Source organism: Leptodactylus fuscus, chromosome 2 (genome assembly GCF_031893055.1).
Source record: "Leptodactylus fuscus isolate aLepFus1 chromosome 2, aLepFus1.hap2, whole genome shotgun sequence".
Lineage (NCBI taxonomy): Eukaryota > Metazoa > Chordata > Amphibia > Anura > Leptodactylidae > Leptodactylus > Leptodactylus fuscus.
In genome coordinates, this window is record NC_134266.1 from 270095754 (window position 1) to 270117626 (window position 21873).

A 21873-nucleotide genomic window follows, 5' to 3' on the forward strand; every position below is an offset into this window, starting at 1 on the left:
TTTTACATCCACCCCATTCGTGAGTTTGGTCCAAATTATGGACATCCCCTTTTAGGCTAAAGCCCCAAGTAACAAAGTGCAGAAAGTTTTTGCTGTATTTGTCTTCCCCTATTAAATCTATAGGGCCAACGCCCCCGATTCTACAACCTCCTACCATTTCCAAAAACACCGTCTTTTTGAAAAAATTTATGAATGAGCGTAAATCAAATCTCGTTCACTTTGTCTTTTTTTCTGCACCGTGCGGCCTTAGATTTTTGATAAAACTGGAATGCCCCTTTAAGCAGCCCCATCCATTCAGCGCCAGACTCCACACCGTTCCCTTGCTGAATTTCTCACCTCCGTTAACCCTTACCTGCTCGCGGTTTCCGCCGAGGCGCATTGATTGCATTCCTGATCGGTGCATATTCTCTGACCTTGTAAATTTTATTACCTATGGAATTGGCTGGATAAATTTATTGAATGTAAAAACAATTTGGCAAAGTCATAACCGTCACAGAGAGGAGGGCAGAGCGATGACAAGAGCGAAAAGTAATAAAAGTCAGTAATATCGGCACAGATGAAAGGACATTGACTGGGAATGATATTAAAAGTTGCAGTAAGCTTTCTCCTTGTCCTTGTGTAATGTGTCTACCTGCATGGCCTCCCCTCCCCCTCCCCTCGTTTTTTCTATGTGCATTCGTGTCATTGCCTCGTCTGCTTTACAGCCAGAAAAAAAAAAACCTAATGTCCCATTGCTGCTCAGCTTAATGCATTTGTAATGCCTTTATAGGACTGCCAAGCATTCATAAAATATGGGATTGTGCAAGCAAGTCTGCATCACCTGCGTAGTAGCGGATCACTGTCCCTGTCTGATTGGACAGATGCTGAGGGTGTATTGCATTATTTTAGACTCCAGTCACATCCAGAGCTGCATTCAAAAACTCCATCAGATCTCAGTTTGCATCTATCAATTGCTGGTTTAATATGTGTAGAATATATTCTGTTGACTTGTATGCTGGGAGATGTTGTGCGCCTAACCTGCACGTACCATATGTAGATACAGTGTATAGCTCCACTACAAGGGAAGTGGTTCGGTCCAAATTTTCAAAAGGTTTTGGGTTCATCACCTACAAATCACAATTTTACTCAGACCCAAGCGTATGATAAGCAGAGGTCCGGGGTAGGGGCAGAAACATAACAAACCCTTCCTTCACCTCTCCTGGGCTTTTGACCTCTCCCCAAGGGTGTAACTTGATGGGGTGCAGAGGATGCCCAGGAGCCTTACCCCTGGTTCACACTAGCATATGTATTCCGTTCCCACACGGACTATAATGGGTCCGTGTGCTTGCTGCGCACTGCCCGCACAAATCATTCCATAAGCCATAAACCCATAAGCCTCCCCCCCCCGGACGGAATACAGTCGTAAGCGCAAGCGCTGTGCTGTCAAAGCACATGGACCCCATAGACTATAATGGGGTCCATGTGCTTGCTGAGCACTGCCCGCACAAATCATTCCATAAGCTATAAACCAAGAAGACCCTCAGATTACCCCGAACCACACTAAGGTGGATTCAACTCCTTAGCACCCATAACCACCACTATCAAGAATTCATTGTATGGATGAGGTAGGGGGCCCCGGACAAAAGATTGCAGCGGGGCCCACAAGACTTTAATTATGCCACTGTCTCTACCGGCTTCTTGGGTGACATCACAGATCACTGGGCAATTACTGGTCACATGGGGTGTGCTGACATCATGACACAGAGGACAAATGACAAATGGTGACCCATGACATCATCCAGGAGGCCAGAAGACCTCCATAGAGGACCCCATAGGAGCCCAGGAGAGGTGAAGGAAGGTGTCAATGGGGTTGGGCCTGAAGACCCCCCAGGCTGTATAATAGCACTTCTGGATCAAGATGGTAATGAAACGGGCGAATGAACCTACAAACATTCGGTAAAATGAATCGGTCAAGGTTCACCCATCTCCATCCACCATTGTACCTGGTGCTTCCGCCTGGTTGCAGTCCATTCCTTCACACTCCTTATAGTAGGTCTCCAACCTTTATATCTGCAGTTGATAGGAAACTACAACTCCCAGCATGCTCTGACCATGACCATAGAGAGCCGCGGGATCGGACTACTGCCCTATAACTATGTCACTGACGGTATATTTACCATGCCATTGCCTAGTATGTAGTTCAGTAGAGGTAGTACAGCTAAGCACAGTGCTATTGCAGGCAGTAGAATTTCGAATGCAGCTCTGGATGTGAATGGAGTATCAGATGTGTACAGAAGGAATATTTTCTAGTTTTTTGCTGAACCTCAGTTTGTGGATACATGGTTATAAGGCCTCTGTTACAAGCCCAGGGGTAGAAAGGACACAGAGCGCCCACATGCACAGGATACTGCCCTATATCATGACATGGCACTGGAGGACGGACTAGTTGTCCATTGTAGACAATGAATGACACGGGCCATTCCCAACAATTTGGGTGGAGGACAGGAGCAGGTGGAGCCCACTAGTGGTGCAGAGCAAACTGGACAACTTCTGAAATGCAAGGTCTGAGTCACTTCAGTTGGAGCAATGGGTACCCGGGCTCTGAGCTCATAGTGTGCAGGGGTCCAGCCACAAATGCAGGGACCCCTTTATTTAGGGCATAACCCCATTGGCATTGATATCCATCCTACTGGATTCTACAGAAAGCACAGGCTCCTTAGCAAGCTGTGTAGACCCTTCAGCCTGGGCAGTGCTATGGGTACCAACCACCCATGTTACCACCTAGACCTTAAATATTCATTACATTGGACACCCTTATTACTTAGACCTCCCCAAAACCATACAAGTCACGTAGCAGGACTTTCAATGACCTGGTGCATGTAACCCTTGGTTTCCAATACAAAAATCTACAGATTTTTCAATGGGAGTCCATGACCTAGGACCATGACTATACACTGTACATAGGAGTACCCCCAGCACTGATGGCATATAGATATGCATGTCCTTAGTTTGGATTGGTCATATGTAGTGACCCATTGATGCCGGTAGAGTCCTGGTTTTGTACTGAATATGTGGCCATAGATACATGCGGGACGTCAAGAAGACCTTTCACCACCTCCACCAACTCCAACTCTTACCATCCTTGCTCCGCTCTACTGATTCCAGCACCGTTGGGATTATTTCTCTAGCTCCAGCCATTCCTGAGCAATCATTTCTGTTACTTTCAGCACCATTATACTCTCTGCTGTCAGGTAGGTGGTCTCAGAATATCTGCTCCAGTCCAGGACCACCCACCTGACCGTAGAGAACCTTATTAGCATATCGGGTGCTGAAAAGAACAGCACTGATTGCTCAGGAGCAGTGGGAGCTAAAGAAAAAACTCCAACGGTGTCTATCGAAGACTGAAAAGAGATTGGTGTATGTAGTGGTGGAGAATCCTCCCCCCCCCCTTTTTAGGAGACATAAAGCCTAACACATTGTATAGGTTTGGTCAGTCCTGACGTTTAGAGAAGTAGTTTGGGTCAGAGCTGTTGGAGGCTGGATTACTCCTTTAAGGAAGCCATAAGAAACATTGCTTAGTGATGGGCTCCATTACTTTGGAGATCTACATTATGTAAAACAAATAATTAAACCATAATCTCTTTAAAGGGAGCCTGTCCGCAGACCTCAGCATATCCCCCCTGCCCTGCAGATAGATAGGTTAGGGTCACCTGAACCAAACAATGTTTTCCCCTCGTGAATCGGTGACTCTGTTGCCGAGATATTAGCATTTTTGTAAGTGTACAAATGAGCAACACGGGCGCCGCCATTCCTCCAAAGAGCTCATTTGCATATGACAAAAACAGCAATATCTTGGTAACGGAGACTCCGATTCACAAATTAAAAACATTGTATGATTCAGGCGACCCTATCCTATCTATCTGTGGGCTGGGTTGATATGCTGGTTCTGGGGCCACATCCCCTTTAAGGAATGCCGTTTTCCCCATGCAGAAGCAAACTACCGTACTCAAGGGCCGAAATCTGAACGCAGTTTCCGATTCTCTACTGAATGCTTTCACATAAAGGTTTACAGACTCTGTGCATGTTTGTGTGTTCCCGTGACCCTGCTCTGTCTCCAGCAGATCATGGCTATATAACACGGCTTCTCTTCTGTCCCTTTGTGCTTTTGTAGCCCCTGCACCGCCGGCTAGCACCCAGCACTTATTCAACCCTACCTTAAATGTCCTGTCTTTTATTCCCCAAGCCCACTATCTGGATAAGGTAGTGAAAGGTATTGTATGAGTTTTCCTATTGTCTTGTGTTATGTCTTCTTCCATCTGAGCGCTGCTTACTAACATGGCTATGTTATCTATTACTATCCTCCCTGTCATGTGCACCTGTCACCTTCAGGGGCGCCATTTCCTGGACTGTCATAGAGGCTTTAGGTACAGTGTCCCTCATGCCTCAATGATATCGCTAGCGTAATTTTCGACTGTTTAATGTACACTAAACTGGAAGGGATAAGCCGTCATTGACTCTATTTTTTGGTTTTTGGGTTTTTATGGCTCTTCCATTGGCTTCAATACACACTGCTCATGTCTCTGTGCTTTACCTGTTGAATCCATTGCATTTGCTAACACATGACTACGACTAACATACACTGTCCTTTTATGTTGCATTTTTGTGCGTTGTGTTTTTTGGAGAACTTCAGCATGCATTTTTGATGCCCCAGCACCTCCACATCTGGAAGGAAACCATAGTAATTGGATGATATTCATAGAGGACCTTTCCCCAACTCCAAGAACTCAGCATCCGTCAATAGGGGCTGCTCCACCGATTCCGGCGCAGTTGGAATTTTTTCTCTAGCTTCCACCGTTCCTGAGATATTGATTTTGCTAGTTTAAGAACCGTTATGGTCCCTGGAGTCAGATGGGCGGTCCCATGTCTTTCTGCTCCAGCCTAGGACCGCCCACTTGATGGTAGAGAGCATAATTATACTGAAACTAGAAAGAGATGGTAACTCAAGACTAGCTAGAAAAATAAAAAATTCCAACTGCGCTTGAGTCTATTGAAGGACAATGAGTTGGAGATGGTCAAAGGTCCTCTTTAGCCAATGAGTGTACATGTGTTAGAGACCGCCCATACAACTACCAGTAGCCCCACCCCTGCTTAGCAGGAAAGAACTTGCACAGGACCCTTGCTTCTCTCACATTATAGAAGTGATAGAAAACTATAAGGGTCATCTCTTCCACATAGGATAGAAACAGTATTAGGTTCCTTGGGCCCACTAGGAAATTCCCAAGGTCTTCTGCTGGACCATTATTGCATTAGAGCCTGGGCCCACCAGATCCTCTGGTACTTTGATGGGCATGTCCAACCAGTGGTGAACCAGTGACATCCTCTAATACTATAGTAGACCAGTCCTATCACCTGGCACTTCGGTGGGCCAATTACATCCTCTGGTGGGCCAATCTCGTTCTTTGGTACACTGGTAGGCCAATCCCATCCTCTGATACTACGATGGGCCAGTTACATCCTCTAGTACTCTGGATCAGTCTCATTCTCTGGTACTGTGGTAGACCCATCCTATCTTCAGACTGGCCCACCAGAGGATGGGAGTGGCCTACAACAGTACCAAAGACTGACCCAGAGTACTAGAGGATGTAACTGGCCCACCGGAGTACCAATCATAGAAAAGTACTGGGAAGATTTCAACAAACTCCGGGTAGATCTTGTCCCAGAATGTAGAGGTGTCATGGCAAGAAACAGCACCAGCAAAGCAAACCCATTTTGTTTTTTGCCCCTATATTCCAACTTAATCACTCCTTAGTCCAGCATGGGATGTTTGATGGTCCCTTAAAGAAACCCAACTTGATCCTGCTAGAATACTCTACGTTGGGTGGGAGTCCTCTAATGTCTTTATGGTTAAGGGGGTTGTTCCATTAGGGCTTCATCGGTTGGGACCATAGTCTATAAACCAGAGTAGAGAGTGGAGCTCCCCTTCTGGAGGACCCAAGAGGTCTACAGTTCCCATTTAATGGAACTGTAGGGTCTCAGAAATTAGATCTGGGGTGATCATCACTTGGACATCGGTAAACTAGGGCTTCCAAGAACATGAAGACTAGTGTCTACCAAAGTGCCTACCAAAGTTAGCCAAGTCAGACAAAAATTTATGGATCACTCAAGCCAGTCTCCATTTCCTTCAAGATCCCGCTAGAGTTATCTCTTGGTTAACAAACATTAACTCCAAAATTTACCAAAATTTGTAATGGTCCTCCAATAGCTGGGGGTCTCGGAGCTCATTGAAGTATCTGTCAGTTTTCCAGTGCCTTTCGTGTGCCCACATCCTGATTCCCCATAGGTCCATCTTCAGGGCTCAGTCATCAACTTGACCATTGGTTAGCCCAAAAATTTGCACCCTTAGTGGGTTGTCCAGTGTAGGAAAAAAGATCAACGTTTCCCTATAAACAACTTCGGCTTTGGCAATGGCAAGTGAGTAGTTCTGAACTGCAGTACCAGAAATGACCTATGAACAGAGGGGGCGCTATTTTTGGATCCTTCGTTCATATCCTTGCCCCCGAAGCGTTAAACAGACAGTAAAATTTCAGTCTCTTGGGAAACATTTTTATCGGATTTGTTAAGAAAATTAGGCAAAGAAAGAAACAAGTGAAACTTTTTTTTTTTCCGGTTGGAGACAATGCCGACCGTGTCTGAATCTCGGCGTTTGTTCAGATCCATTTGTCTTCTTTAATTATTGACTTTTTATCTCCCACTTTCAATAAGTTAATTGAGTCGCTGCTGAAATGAACTAGTCAGCTATGAATGTTTTGTTATTCTGAATGTTTTCCAAAATTTTTCACTTGACGGGGCCGGTATTTCATTAAAAGTTACAGCGCTGGCAACGCTCTCGCTGCCGCTCGCTTGTCATTGAAAGTCACATCCAGATATTTATTGAATTTCCTCTAATTTGTGTATTTTTCTTGACATGGGTTACAAACGGGGATAACTGACCCAAAAAACCAGAGGAACTCCGAGGTCCCGGCCCATCAGACTCTTCCGACAACCCATTTTACTTCATACATCCAACTTTTTGGAACTTGCCTGTTTTGTGGCCCACAAAGGTGTATTTGACCCCCTGAACACCATAGATAATACACATTTGTAACTGCACTTGATGGATATAGAGTGACCCTCAAATTGGTTCCCCCTAGCTGCAGTGCTATGTGGATGTGGAGGGGTTCACCATAGACCCCATAGCAACTCTAAGGAACACAAGTATGGCTATCTACAGTATATACAGTAATTAGATTCATGGATCAGCCCCTTAAAGGGAGTGTTACTAGAATCCATCATATCAACCCAGCCCCACAGACAGGTAGCTCAGGTTCACCTGAATCCAACAGTGTTTTCGCCTTTTGAATCAGATCCTCCGTTGCTGAGATATTGCAGTTTTTGTAAAATGCAAATGAGCTCCTTGGAGTAATGGCGGCGCCCTTGTGGTTATGAAAACAGCGATATCTCTGCAACAAAGGCTCCGATTCCTATGCAGAAAACAACGTTTGATCAGGTGACCCTAACCTATCAATCTGTGGGGCTAGTTTGATATACTTGGTTCTAATGAGAGACCCCCTTTAAGGCCGTTGTTCATGGATCAGCCCCTTAAAGGGAGTGTTAGTAGAATCCATCATATCAACCCAGCCCCACAGACAGGTAGCTTAGGTTCACCTGAATCCAACAGTGTTTTCGCCTTTTGAATCGGATCCTCCGTTGCTGAGATATTGCGGTTTTTGTAATATGCAAATGAGCTCCTTGGAGTAATGGCGGCGCCCTTGTTGCTATGAAAACAGCGATATCTCAGCAACAGAGGCTCCGATTCCTGTGAGGAAAACAACATTTGATCAGGTGACCCTAACCTATCAATCGGTGGGGCTAGTTTAATATACTGGGTTCTAATGAGAAACCCCCTTTAAGGCCGTTGTTCATGGATCAGCCCCTTAAAGGGAGTTTTAGTAGAATCCATCATATCAACCCAGCCCAACAGACAGGTAGCTTAGGTTCACCTGAATCCAACAGTGTTTTCACCTTTTGAATCGGATCCTCCATTGCTGAGATATTGCAATTTTTGTAATATGCAAATGAGCTCCTTGGAGTAATGGCGGCGCCCTTGTGGCTATGAAAACAGCGTTATCTCAGCAACAGAGGCTCCGATTCCTATGATGAAAACAACGTTTGTTCAGGTGACCCTAACCTATCAATCTGTGGGGCTAGTTTGATATACTTGGTTCTAATTAGGGACCCCCTTTAAGGCCGTTGTTTCTGTATCCCTTAATGTAGCATTGTTATGTAATATGCCGCTATCATGTGGTGGCTTCAGGGCAGAATAATTACATCCGCTGTGTGTTTCGTCGCACATTATCCCTGTCTCACTTTTCCTCTATTAGCGTGTCATTACATTGTGTGAATAGATCCTAATGACACCCGGTGTGAGTGCGCGCCGCTCCTGTCATCACCGTGTCACATGTCCCCGTCCTTCATTTCTCCACTAATACCACCGCCATAATCTTGTCTTTTTGCATTTCACATGATGTTTGCGTAAATTTCCAGGAAAAAAAACCTTTTATCATAAAGCGGAGGTCAGGTGTGGTGGAAATATCTCATGTAGGTTTTGAAGGAAATTTACAACATTTTCTTGCAGATTTCACACAGTGCCCCATTTTGGAAACCTCTAGAATTCAGAATGAATAAATAGGAATTTACAATCTCTGGATTATCAAATATGCTGGATTATTGGACAGTGGTAAAGAAGTACAGGCTGGAGAACCTCCAGGAAGCCCCAAATGCAGTGGCCCTGCTTTACTAATAGTGAGACAGTGAAAATTTACACAGGGTGTCTGATACTACACTAGATTTATCACAGTGACTGATAATTAATCTGATACTACACCAAATTTATCACAGTGAGTGATTATAATATTGATACTACACCAGATTTATCACAGTGGCTGATAATTAGTCTGATATTACACCAGATTTGTCACAGACTGATTGTAAGTCAGATACTAGACCAGATTTATCACAGTGACTGATTATAATATTGATACTACACCAGATTTATCACAGTGGCTGATAATTAGTCTGATATTACATAAGATTTATCACAGTGACTGATTATTAGTCTGATACAACACCAGATTTATCACAGACTGTATTTATCACAGATTGTAAGTCGGATATTAGACCAGATTTATCACAATGACATTATGAGCTTGATACTACACCAGATTTATCACAGTGGCTGATAATTAGTCTGATATTACACCAGATTTGTCACAGACTGATTGTAAGTCAGATACTAGACCAGATTTATCACAGTGACTGATTATAATATTGATACTACACCAGATTTATCACTGTGACTGATTATAATATTGATACTACACCAGATTTATCACAGACTGATTCTAAGTCGGATATTAGACCAAATTTATCACAATGACATTATGAGCTTGATACTACACCAGATTTATCTCAATGACTGATTATAAGCTTGCTAATACACCAGATTTATCGCAGTGGCTGATAATTAGTCTGATATTACACCAGATTTGTCACAGACTGATTGTAAGTCAGATACTAGACCAGATTTATCACTGTGATTATAATATTGATACTACACCAGATTTATCACAGTGGTTGATAATTAGTCTGATATTACATAATTTATCACAGTGACTGATTATTAGTCTGATACTACACCAGATTTATTACAGACTGATTGTAAGTCGGATATTAGATCAAATTTATCACAATGACTGATTATGAGCTTGATACTACACCAGATTTATCACAGTGACTGATTATTAGTCTGATACTACACCAGATTTATCACAGTGGCTGATAATTATTCTGATATTACATAAGATTTATCACAGTGACTGATTATTAGTCTGATACTACACCAGATTTATCACTGTACAAGAGCAATATTTGATCACTGTATGGTGATATTATTTGCTCATTTGTATGATGATATTAGTTAGTCAATGTGTGGTGGTATTGAGAACTGTATGGTAATATAATTAGAACATTGAATGTTTCTACTATTGGAGCATTGTATGGCAGTAGGATTTGAGAACTTTATGGAGGTATTATTTGAGCACTGTATGCTGGTAGTGAACACTGAATGGTGGCATTGAGCACTGTATGTTGGTATTTATGAGCACTGTATGTGGGCATTTGAATAATGTATGCTTTTTACATATGAGCACTGTATGTAAGTATTATTTAAACAATGTAGAGTAGATAATCTTATTTGAACACTGTAAGCTGATATTATTTGAGCACTGTATGTGGGTACTCTTTGACCATTGTATGGCAGGCAGTATTATTTCAGCACAGAATGCTGCTATCATTGAGCACTCTATGTTTTTCTATGCATGTTGGTATTGTTTGAACATTTTATGGTGGTATTATTTGAGCAATGTATGTCAGTATTGAACACTGTATCGTGGCAATGAGCACTACATGTTGGTAGTTGAACACTTTAGGCTGGTATTATTTGAGTACTGTTTGTGGGTATCATTTGAGCATTGTATGGTGGACAGTCTTACTTGAGCACTGTATGATGGTATTATTTGAGGAACATACAGTGTTAATATTTGAGTAACATATGACTAAGTAAACACTATACAGCAATATGAACTGAGCACTATATGTTGGTATTTTTGAGCATAGTATGTGGGTATTTGAACACTGTATGCTCATATTATATGGTCTTATTTGATCACCGTATGTTGGTATTATTTGAGAGCTGTATTGTGGTATATGAACACTGGGTATTTGAGCACTGTATGGTGGATGGTCCTATTTGAGCATTGCATGGTGGTATTATTTGAGAACTGTATTTTGGTATTATTTGCTCAGTGTATGTTGGTGTTATTTAAGCACTGTATGGTGGTATTATGAGATCTGCATTGCATTAACATTGTATGTGTGCATTTGATCACTGCATTTTGGTATTATTTGTGCACAATATGGTGGTATTATTTGAGCTCTTTATGTGAGTATTAGAGCACTGTATGTCAAAACACTAAATGTTAGTATTATTTGAGCACTATATGACAATATTAGTTGAGCAGTGTACCTTCAGCCACAGTATTTCAGTATTTACTTAGCCATTATATGATATTGTTTGTACGGTATATTATTTTGTAGTATATGGCGGTGGCAGGATTATATAGCATTAGTATCCAGGCAGTCGTGTGGCTGGACTATACATATAGCACTATTAATTGGGCAACATAGTATACGACACTGCATAGTTATATGTGCACCATATGTCCGTCCACCAACAGACCGTGCTGTATAGGGCACATCCATAGTCAGTGGGATCTCTTTCTTAAAATTTTAAGATTTTTTAAGATCTTAAGATGTCTTGTATAATACAACATGGATACAAGTAGTGTCATCTATCACAATAGTGCTCTACAGTGTCCTCCTGCTTTTTGGGTTCGGGGTTCCCCCATAGCCCCCCAGCTTGTGTATTACATGTATCTACCGATTGTTACAATGTGTTCCGCTTGGATTGTATTTGACCTCATCATCATGGCGCCCACAGTTCTATAATGATCCGCCGCTATCTGGACCCCTCCGTAACCGGCGCCATCTTTTCTATTTTTGCAGAGGGATGCCCCGGCTTGTGTAACGGCAACGGCCGGTGTACGCTGGACATGAATGGCTGGAACTGCGTGTGTAAGCTGGGATGGAGAGGCTCTGGATGCGACACGTCTATGGAGACCGCCTGCAGCGACAGCAAGGATAACGACGCCGGTAAGCACCTTGCTGGCGGCGCTGGCGGTGGTAATGGTGGGAGCGTTCCTCTCCCCATAATTATACGGAGTGCTTGTCATTCATCCATTCTTGTGATGGGGTAATTGCAGGATGCACAGGGACCGCACGGCCATTATTTGGAAATATCTGTAAATGAAGGATGTGTGCAGGTAATGTTTGTCATTTACTTCCCCTATAATTATCGTCACAATCCCTTCACATCAATCCGAGGGTCATTTTGGCGCGTTTCAAGCTAAAGAAAATGCGCCGGCTTAATAGCAACAATGGGGCCGGCTCGCCAATGTTTATCTGTTTACGGGGTGGGGGTGGGGGGTAAATAACCTGAACATTGTGTGCGGATACAAAGGCAAACAAAACCCAATGTTTCATCCTATGAAGATTGTGCGCTGCAGATTTAAAGGGACGTGAGACCTAAATTGTGTCATTATTGCTCCATGTTATCAGGCCTTTCTGTATGAGGAAGGTTTATTTGTCAAGGCACAGCACCATCCCTTACGGTGTGGTCGTGACTGGTATTGCAGCTCAGTCACATTGGCTTGAATAAACCTAGCTGCAATACCAGACACAGCAGAATAGTGAGTACAGCTCTGGAGTATAATACAGGATAAGTAATGTAATGTATGTACACAGTGACTGTACCAGCAGAATAGTGAGCACAGCTCTGGAGTATAATACAGGATAAGTAATGTAATGTATGTACACAGTGACTGTACCAGCAGAATAGTGAGCGCAGCTCTGGAGTATAATACAGGATAAGTAATGTAATGTATGTACACAGTGACTGCACCAGCAGAATAGTGAGCACAGCTCTGGAGTATAATACAGGATAAGTAATGTAATGTATGTACACAGTGACTGTACCAGCAGAATAGTGAGCGCAGCTCTGGAGTATAATACAGGATAAGTAATGTAATGTATGTACACAGTGACTGTACCAGCAGAATAGTGAGCGCAGCTCTGGAGTATAATACAGGATAAGTAATGTAATGTATGTACACAGTGACTGCACCAGCAGAATAGTGAGCGCAGCTCTGGAGTATAATACAGGATAAGTAATGTAATGTATGTACACAGTGACTGCACCAGCAGAATAGTGAGCGCAGCTCTGGAGTATAATACAGGATAAGTAATGTAATGTATGTACACAGTGACTGCACCAGCAGAATAGTGAGCGCAGCTCTGGAGTATAATACAGGATAAGTAATGTAATGTATGTACACAGTGACTGTACCAGCAGAATAGTGAGCGCAGCTCTGGAGTATAATACAGGATAAGTAATGTAATGTATGTACACAGTGACTGTACCAGCAGAATAGTGAGCGCAGCTCTGGAGTATAATACAGGATAAGTAATGTAATGTATGTACACAGTGACTGCACCAGCAGAATAGTGAGCGCAGCTCTGGAGTATAATACAGGATAAGTAATGTAATGTATGTACACAGTGACTGTACCAGCGGAATAGTGAGCGCAGCTCTGGAGTATAATACAGGATAAGTAATGTAATGTATGTACACAGTGACTGCACCAGCAGAATAGTGAGCGCAACTCTGGAGTATAATACAGGATAAGTAATGTAATGTATGTACACAGTGACTGTACCAGCAGAATAGTGAGCACAGCTCTGGAGTATAATACAGGATAAGTAATGTAATGTATGTACACGGTGACTGTACCAGCGGAATAGTGAGCGCAGCTCTGGAGTATAATACAGGATAAGTAATGTAATGTATGTACACAGTGACTGCACCAGCAGAATAGTGAGCGCAGCTCTGGAGTATAATACAGGATAAGTAATGTAATGTATGTACACAGTGACTGTACCAGCAGAATAAGTGAGTGCAGCTCTGGAGTATAATACAGGATAAGTAATGTAATGTATGTACACAGTGACTGCACTAGCAGAATAGTGAGTGCAGCTCTGGAGTATAATACAGGATAAGTAATGTAATGTATGTACACAGTGACTGCACCAGCAGAATAGTGAGTGCAGCTCTGGAGTATAATACAGGATAAGTAATGTAATGTATGTACACAGTGACTGTACCAGCAGAATAGTGAGCGCAGCTCTGGAGTATAATACAGGGTAAGTAATGAAATGTATGTACACAGTGACTGTACCAGCAGAATAGTGAGCGCAGCTCTGGAGTATAATACAGGATAAGTAATGTAATGTATGTACACAGTGACTGTACCAGCAGAATAGTGAGCGCAGCTCTGGAGTATAATACAGGATAAGTAATGTAATGTATGTACACAGTGACTGCACCAGCAGAATAGTGAGCGCAGCTCTGGAGTATAATACAGGATAAGTAATGTAATGTATGTACACAGTGACTGTACCAGCGGAATAGTGAGCGCAGCTCTGGAGTATAATACAGGATAAGTAATGTAATGTATGTACACAGTGACTGCACCAGCAGAATAGTGAGCGCAACTCTGGAGTATAATACAGGATAAGTAATGTAATGTATGTACACAGTGACTGTACCAGCAGAATAGTGAGCACAGCTCTGGAGTATAATACAGGATAAGTAATGTAATGTATGTACACGGTGACTGTACCAGCGGAATAGTGAGCGCAGCTCTGGAGTATAATACAGGATAAGTAATGTAATGTATGTACACAGTGACTGCACCAGCAGAATAGTGAGCGCAGCTCTGGAGTATAATACAGGATAAGTAATGTAATGTATGTACACAGTGACTGTACCAGCAGAATAAGTGAGTGCAGCTCTGGAGTATAATACAGGATAAGTAATGTAATGTATGTACACAGTGACTGCACTAGCAGAATAGTGAGTGCAGCTCTGGAGTATAATACAGGATAAGTAATGTAATGTATGTACACAGTGACTGTACCAGCAGAATAGTGAGCGCAGCTCTGGAGTATAATACAGGATAAGTAATGTAATGTATGTACACAGTGACTGTACCAGCAGAATAGTGAGCGCAGCTCTGGAGTATAATACAGGATAAGTAATGTAATGTATGTACACAGTGACTGTACCAGCAGAATAGTGAGCGCAGCTCTGGAGTTACAGGATGTTCAGTAATATACAGTAGAAATCCTGAGTTTCTCTGCTCTGTGACTGACTTGCCTGGATTCTTGAGCAGTCACTTGAAGACGCGCTCAGCTGTATACACCTCTCTACATTGTGACACTGACAGATGGGAGGCAGAAAAAACATAATAAGTGTAAAGCAGCACAAGGAAGCCAGAAGGGCTGGAAGTATTTAGTTACACCAGAGCATCGTGCACCAGACTAGATGGAATCGCTTTCAAGGGCGTTTGGGAGACGGATGAGGATCTGATGTTTTATTTGAGGCCATATTGCTATAGAGTAACTACAATCATATGTAGCAGGGTGGAGTTTGTCATGAAGCAAGCATCAGGTTCTCCTATCTTTTTACATGGAGCTACAGCAACACATTATCTGGACTTGCAGAGGTTTCCGACTCAAAAGATCCAGTTCATTGACAGAGTGAGCTCTGCTACATCTGTAGTAGTGCAGTACCAGTCAGTAACAGTCAATAAGCAGGGGTGTGATACAAAGTCTGCTCTGGGATCAAAGGGGACCTTTTATTAGATATAGTTAAATTTGTGAGAAGTAGCAGAGCTGAGTTGGTCGTCAGGGCTTTGGTGATCAGCAGGGCTGACTATGTCAGTGGTAGAATGATCAGCACTAATAGCAGGGCCACGCATGTCAGCAGTGCCGAGGTGGTCAGCGGTAACACCGTATAATTAGTCAGCAGTAGTGGGGTCCAGCTGCTCAGAAGTAGCAGAGCTGAGTAGGTCAGCAACAGCAGGGCTCAGCTGGTCAGTAATAGTGGGGTTGAATTGGCCACAGGAAGTGGGGCTGAGTTGGTCAGGGGTAGCAGGGTCGAGTTGGTCAGGGGTAGCAGGGGTGAGTTGGTCAGGGGTAGCAGGGGTGAGTTGGTCAGGGGTAGCAGGGGTGAGTTGGTCAGGGTAGCAGGGCTGATTTGGTCAGGAGTAGTAGGGGTGAGTTGGTCAGGGGTAGCAGGGGTGAGTTGGTCAGGGTAGCAGGGCTGATTTGGTCAGGAGTAGTAGGGGTGAGTTGGTCAGGGGTAGCAGGGGTGAGTTGGTCAGGGTAGCAGGGCTGATTTGGTCAGGAGTAGTAGGGGTGAGTTGGTAAGGGGTAGTAGGGTTGAGTTGGTCAGGGGTACAGGGTTGAGTTGGTCAAGAGTAGCAGGGTTGAGTTGGACAGGGGTAGCAGGGGTGAGTTGGACAGGGGTAGCAGGGCTGAGTTGATCAGGAGTAGCAGGGTTGAGTTGGTAAGGGGTAGTAGGGTTGACTTGGTCAGGGGTACAGGGTTGAGTTGGTCAAGAGTAGCAGGGGTGAGTTGGTCAGGGGTAGCAGGGCTGAGTTGGTCAGGGGTAGCAGGGGTGAGTTGGTCAGGGGTAGCAGGGCTGAGTTGGTCAGGGGTAGCAGGGCTGAGTTGGTCAGGGGTAGCAGGGGTGAGTTGGTCAGGGGTAGCAGGGCTGAGTTGGTCAGGGGTAGCAGGGCTGAGTTGGTCAGGGGTAGCAGGGCTGAGTTGGTCAGGGGTAGCAGGGGTGAGTTGGTCAGGGGTAGCAGGGGTGAATTGGTCAGGGGTAGCAGGGCTGATTTGGTCAGGAGTAGTAGGGGTGAGTTGGTAAGGGGTAGTAGGGTTGAGTTGGTCAGGGGTACAGGGTTGAGTTGGTGAAGAGTAGCAGGGTTGAGTTGGTCAGGAGTAGCAGGGTTGAGTTGGTAAGGGGTAGTAGGGTTGACTTGGTCAGGGGTACAGGGTTGAGTTGGTCAGGGGTAGCAGTGTAGAAGGGCTCAACTAGTCAGTAATAGTGGGGCTGAGTTGGTGACAGATAGCAGAGCTAAGTTTGTCAAATGTAGTGGGGCCAAATTTGTGAGGTCTGAGTAGCAGAGCTGAGTTTCTCTTTAGGAACAATTCACGCAGTTACTATTACACATTATCTATGGGCTTTATATGCGACTGCAGACAGATGATACAGACTTAGCTCTGCTACATGTGCATACATATCACAGAGAAGACACTCCGCTCATAACGTGGAATAGTTGATCTTTATGGTACAAGGAAAAAAAATCCTATTTTATGACGCCAATTAAGAAAATCTCTGGCTTTATGATCGGCGCACTTACACTAATCCTGCTTTGTGAGCCAAGTAATTCCAGAGTCAGACGGAGCAGGATTATTCGTCACTTTGTATCGTGAAATAATGAAGAGAAGTCGAACGAAACTGGCCCTGGCATGTACAGAAGAGAAGAACGTGTAGGAATTGTCAGGACGAGGTCACCAGGAGAGTGTCAGCCATAGTCAGTGCCCCCATAATAGCACCAGCAATAGTCAGTGCCCCCTATAACAATGCCATCCACAGTCAGTGCTCCCCTAACACTGCCAGCTACTTCTCCTTTAATTCTAGTTGTCAGTATTTCTCCTCGGCTCTTGGTTTCTCCTCTCTGTTCCTCCTGAATACTCATATTTAATAAATCCAGATAATCTATCTGCACAGCTCACAAGAAAAGCAGATGCAGGAGAAGTCGCCTGAAAAGATGACCTTATACGATACACCGTTTAATATGATGCCTGGACTCGATACAAGATATGTAATACTGGGCTACAGAGAGCTGACAAGGGGGCACTTACATATGAATGAGACATACAATGAGTGCAATGACATAGAAAATATTATCTGATGTAACTGAGCACAAACATCTAAGCCTAACATACATTACATTACTTATCCTGTATTATACTCCAGAGCTGCGCTCACTATTCTGCTGGTGCAGTCACTGTGTACATACATTACATTACTTATCCTATATTATACTCCAGAGCTGCACTCACTATTCTGCTGGTACAGTCACTGTGTACATACATTACATTACTTATCCTGTATTATACTCCAGAGCTGCGCTCACTATTCTGCTGGTGTAGTCACTGTGTACATACATTACATTACTTATCCTGTATTATACTCCAGAGCTGCGCTCACTATTCTGCTGGTGTAGTCACTGTGTACATACATTACATTATTTATCCTGTATTATACTCCAGAGCTTCGCTCACTATTCTGCTGGTGCAGTCACTGTGTACATACATTACATTACTTATCCTGTATTATACTCCAGAGCTGCGCTCATTATTCTGCTGGTACAGTCACTGTGTACATACATTACATTACTTATCCTGTATTATACTCCAGAGCTGCGCTCACTATTCTGCTGGTACAGACACTGTGTACATACATTACATTACTTATCCTGTATTATACCCCAGAGCTGCGCTCACTATTCTGCTGGTGCAGTCACTGTGTACATACATTACATTACTTATCCTGTATTATACCCCAGAGCTGCGCTCACTATTCTGCTGGTGCAGTCACTGTGTACATACATTACATTACTTATCCTGTATTATACTCCAGAGCTGCGCTCACTATTCTGCTGGTACAGTCACTGTGTACATACATTACATTACTTATCCTGTATTATACTCCAGAGCTGCGCTCACTATTCTGCTAGTGCAGTCACTGTGTACATACATTACATTACTTATCCTGTATTATACTCCAGAGCTGCGCTCACTATTCTGCTGGTGCAGTCACTGTGTACATACATTACATTACTTATCCTGTATTATACTCCAGAGCTGCGCTCACTATTCTGCTGGTGCAGTCACTGTGTACATACATTACATTACTTATCCTGTATTATACTCCAGAGCTGCGCTCACTATTCTGCTGGTGCAGTCACTGTGTACATACATTACATTACTTATCCTGTATTGTACTCCAGAGCTGCGCTCACTATTCTGCTGGTGCAGTCACTGTGTACATACATTACATTACTTATCCTGTATTATACTCCAGAGCTGCGCTCACTATTCTGCTGGTGCAGTCACTGTGTACATACATTACATTACTTATCCTGTATTATACTCCAGAGCTGCGCTCACTATTCTGCTGGTGCAGTCACTGTGTACATACATTACATTACTTATCCTGTATTGTACTCCAGAGCTGCGCTCACTATTCTGCTGGTGCAGTCACTGTGTACATACATTACATTACTTATCCTGTATTATACTCCAGAGCTGCGCTCACTATTCTGCTGGTACAGTCACTGTGTACATACATTACATTACTTATCCTGTATTATACTCCAGAGCTGCGCTCACTATTCTGCTGGTGTCGTCACTGTGTACATACATTACATTACTTATCCTGTATTATACTCCAGAGCTGCGCTCACTATTCTGCTGGTACAGTCACTGTGTACATACATTACATTACTTATCCTGTATTATACATCAGAGCTGCGCTCACTATTCTGCTGGTACAGTCACTGTGTACATACATTACATTACTTATCCTGTATTATACTCCAGAGCTGCGCTCACTATTCTGCTGGTGCAGTCACTGTGTACATACATTACATTACTTATCCTGTATTATACTCCAGAGCTGCGCTCACTATTCTGCTGGTACAGTCACTGTGTACATACATTACATTACTTATCCTGTATTATACTCCAGAGCTGCGCTCACTATTCTGCTGGTGTCGTCACTGTGTACATACATTACATTACTTATCCTGTATTATACTCCAGAGCTGCGCTCACTATTCTGCTGGTACAGTCACTGTGTACATACATTACATTACTTATCCTGTATTATACTCCAGAGCTGCGCTCACTATTCTGCTGGTGCAGTCACTGTGTACATACATTACATTACTTATCCTGTATTATACTCCAGAGCTGCGCTCACTATTCTGCTGGTACAGTCACTGTGTACATACATTACATTACTTATCCTGTATTATACTCCAGAGCAGCGCTCACTATTCTGCTGGTACAGTCACTGTGTACATACATTACATTACTTATCCTGTATTATACTCCAGAGCTGCGCTCACTATTCTGCTGGTGCAGTCACTGTGTACATACATTACATTACTTATCCTGTATTATACTCCAGAGCTGCGCTCACTATTCTGCTGGTACAGTCACTGTGTACATACATTACATTACTTATCCTGTATTATACTCCAGAGCAGCGCTCACTATTCTGCTGGTACAGTCACTGTGTACATACATTACATTACTTATCCTGTATTATACTCCAGAGCTGCGCTCACTATTCTGCTGGTGCAGTCACTGTGTACATACATTACATTACTTACCCTGTATTATACTCCAGAGCTGCGCTCATTATTCTGCTGGTGCTGTATACAGACATTGTATTATTCTTCTGTATACTGTATGGCATTTGCTTAGCTCATTTGCATTCTGAGACGTCTTCTCTGATGAAGGAGCACTTTCTGCATTCTCGGCGCTCTATGACCGGCTTGTTGACTGTTTCCAATAACACCCAATAGAATTTTATCAGTGGCGTTCCCATCAATAACACAGCACCACCTACTGGACAGGCAGCTATGTGCCTTAGCGATCAATTCAAGATTTGATTTTTTTCTTTTGCAGATGGATTGACGGATTGCTTGGACCCCGACTGCTGCCTGCACCAATCCTGTCAGACAAACGCGCTGTGCCTGGGCTCTCCGGACCCTCTGGACATAATCCAGGAAACACAAGCCCCCGTGTCCCATCAGAACCTCCAGTCCTTCTACCATCGGATTAAATTTTTGGTTGGTCGGGACAGCACACATGTCATTCCAGGAGAGAACCCGTTTGATGGAGGGTGAGTAGATACTGATGTGTTTATTAGAGTAGTAGAGATGAGTATGCCATTCCAAGTCTATAGGGTTCGTCACCCAGCTTTCCACAGACCCTGAATGTCATAGATCTGTGTTGCAGTTGGGTTTAGTGTTTGGAGTTTGTGCAAAACTGGGTGACCCTTGTGTGGTATAATGGCAGCTAATAGTGGTTGTCAGTCTGGACATGTGGCCATATACAGAACATATGGTGAGTGGAGGGAGGGAGCAATCTGTCAATCATCTATACTGCAGGGATTTATCCAGATGGTCCCATACAGTGTTGGCCAAAAGTATTGGCCCCCCTGCAATTCTGTCAGATAATCCTCAGTTTCTTCCAGAAAATGATTACAAGCACAAACTCTTTGGAATTAATATCTTCATTTATTTTGTGATAGCATTCGGCCAATCAATGCTGGTTCTGCAGGACAAGTAAGGGCCGATTCACATTAGCGCTTGCCTCCCGTCCAGAAGGAGTCTGCAGGAGAATCCCCCCAAATGGAATATCAGCGCAACTGCAAGCGTTGTGCAGTTAAAGCGCATGGACCCCATAGACTATAATCGGGTCCGTGTGCTTACCACGCACTGCCCTCATGAATCATTCATGCTGGCAGTGCTCTGCAAGCACATGGACCAGTTATAGTCTATGGGGTCCGTGCGCTTTAACTGCACAGCGCTCCTCCTAAACACTCTCCTCCTACTACTCGTGGACTTGTGACTCTCCTTTAGTCACATAGTGGTTTCCCCTGAAATGAGCATTTCTTCCCATAGACTGTAATGGGATTCGGTATGCGTTTGAGTAGTCTAATATTGAGGCTCTACTCGAAACGAATCTCGAATATTTCACTACTCGCTCATCTCTCATTACAAAGTGTATTCCCTTCACCTGCACCATGGATTTATGGAAAAATGTCCGGACACTTACACACAGTGTTATGGGGGGCCTGGTAGACCGGCGATAAACCTGTGTGATATCCCCAATCCCCCGGCATTGAGGCCTGCCATAGACTCCAGTTACTTTGCCGCTATTTGATGTGAGGCTCTTCATTGATAAAACGCCCCGTCTCTGCCTTCCCTCAGAGGTCTCTAAAACATTATGTCTTTTTAAAAGCCGGCAGTAAAATCTGAAGGTCGAGGGAGCCAAATATCACAAAAAGGCACAAAACTACTTTCTTCAGTGTCATTCCTTCTGAATTCCTTATACAATCCTAGATTTTTTTTTTATTCCCCTACAAATATCCCTATTTCATGTCCTTATTTTTTCTTTAGTGGCAAAAATTAGTGGTGGAAACCATCAGCAAGTTGCCATGACTTAATCTGTTATTCTATAGACTCTGTT

The 21873-nt window shown here is 43.5% G+C and overlaps 1 protein-coding gene across 6 annotated transcripts in view; it reads left to right on the plus strand.

Annotated features, from left to right (window-relative positions):
- Window positions 1-21873, plus strand: part of TENM4 (teneurin transmembrane protein 4) — a 1026741-nt gene that overhangs the window by 948802 nt on the left and 56066 nt on the right. For all 6 annotated transcript variants that reach the window (XM_075266230.1, XM_075266232.1, XM_075266233.1 and 3 more), the window contains 2 exons: window positions 11641-11787; window positions 20305-20521. In XM_075266230.1, the coding sequence (XP_075122331.1) occupies window positions 11641-11787; window positions 20305-20521 (364 nt within the window). The remainder of the gene's footprint in view (window positions 1-11640; window positions 11788-20304; window positions 20522-21873) is intronic.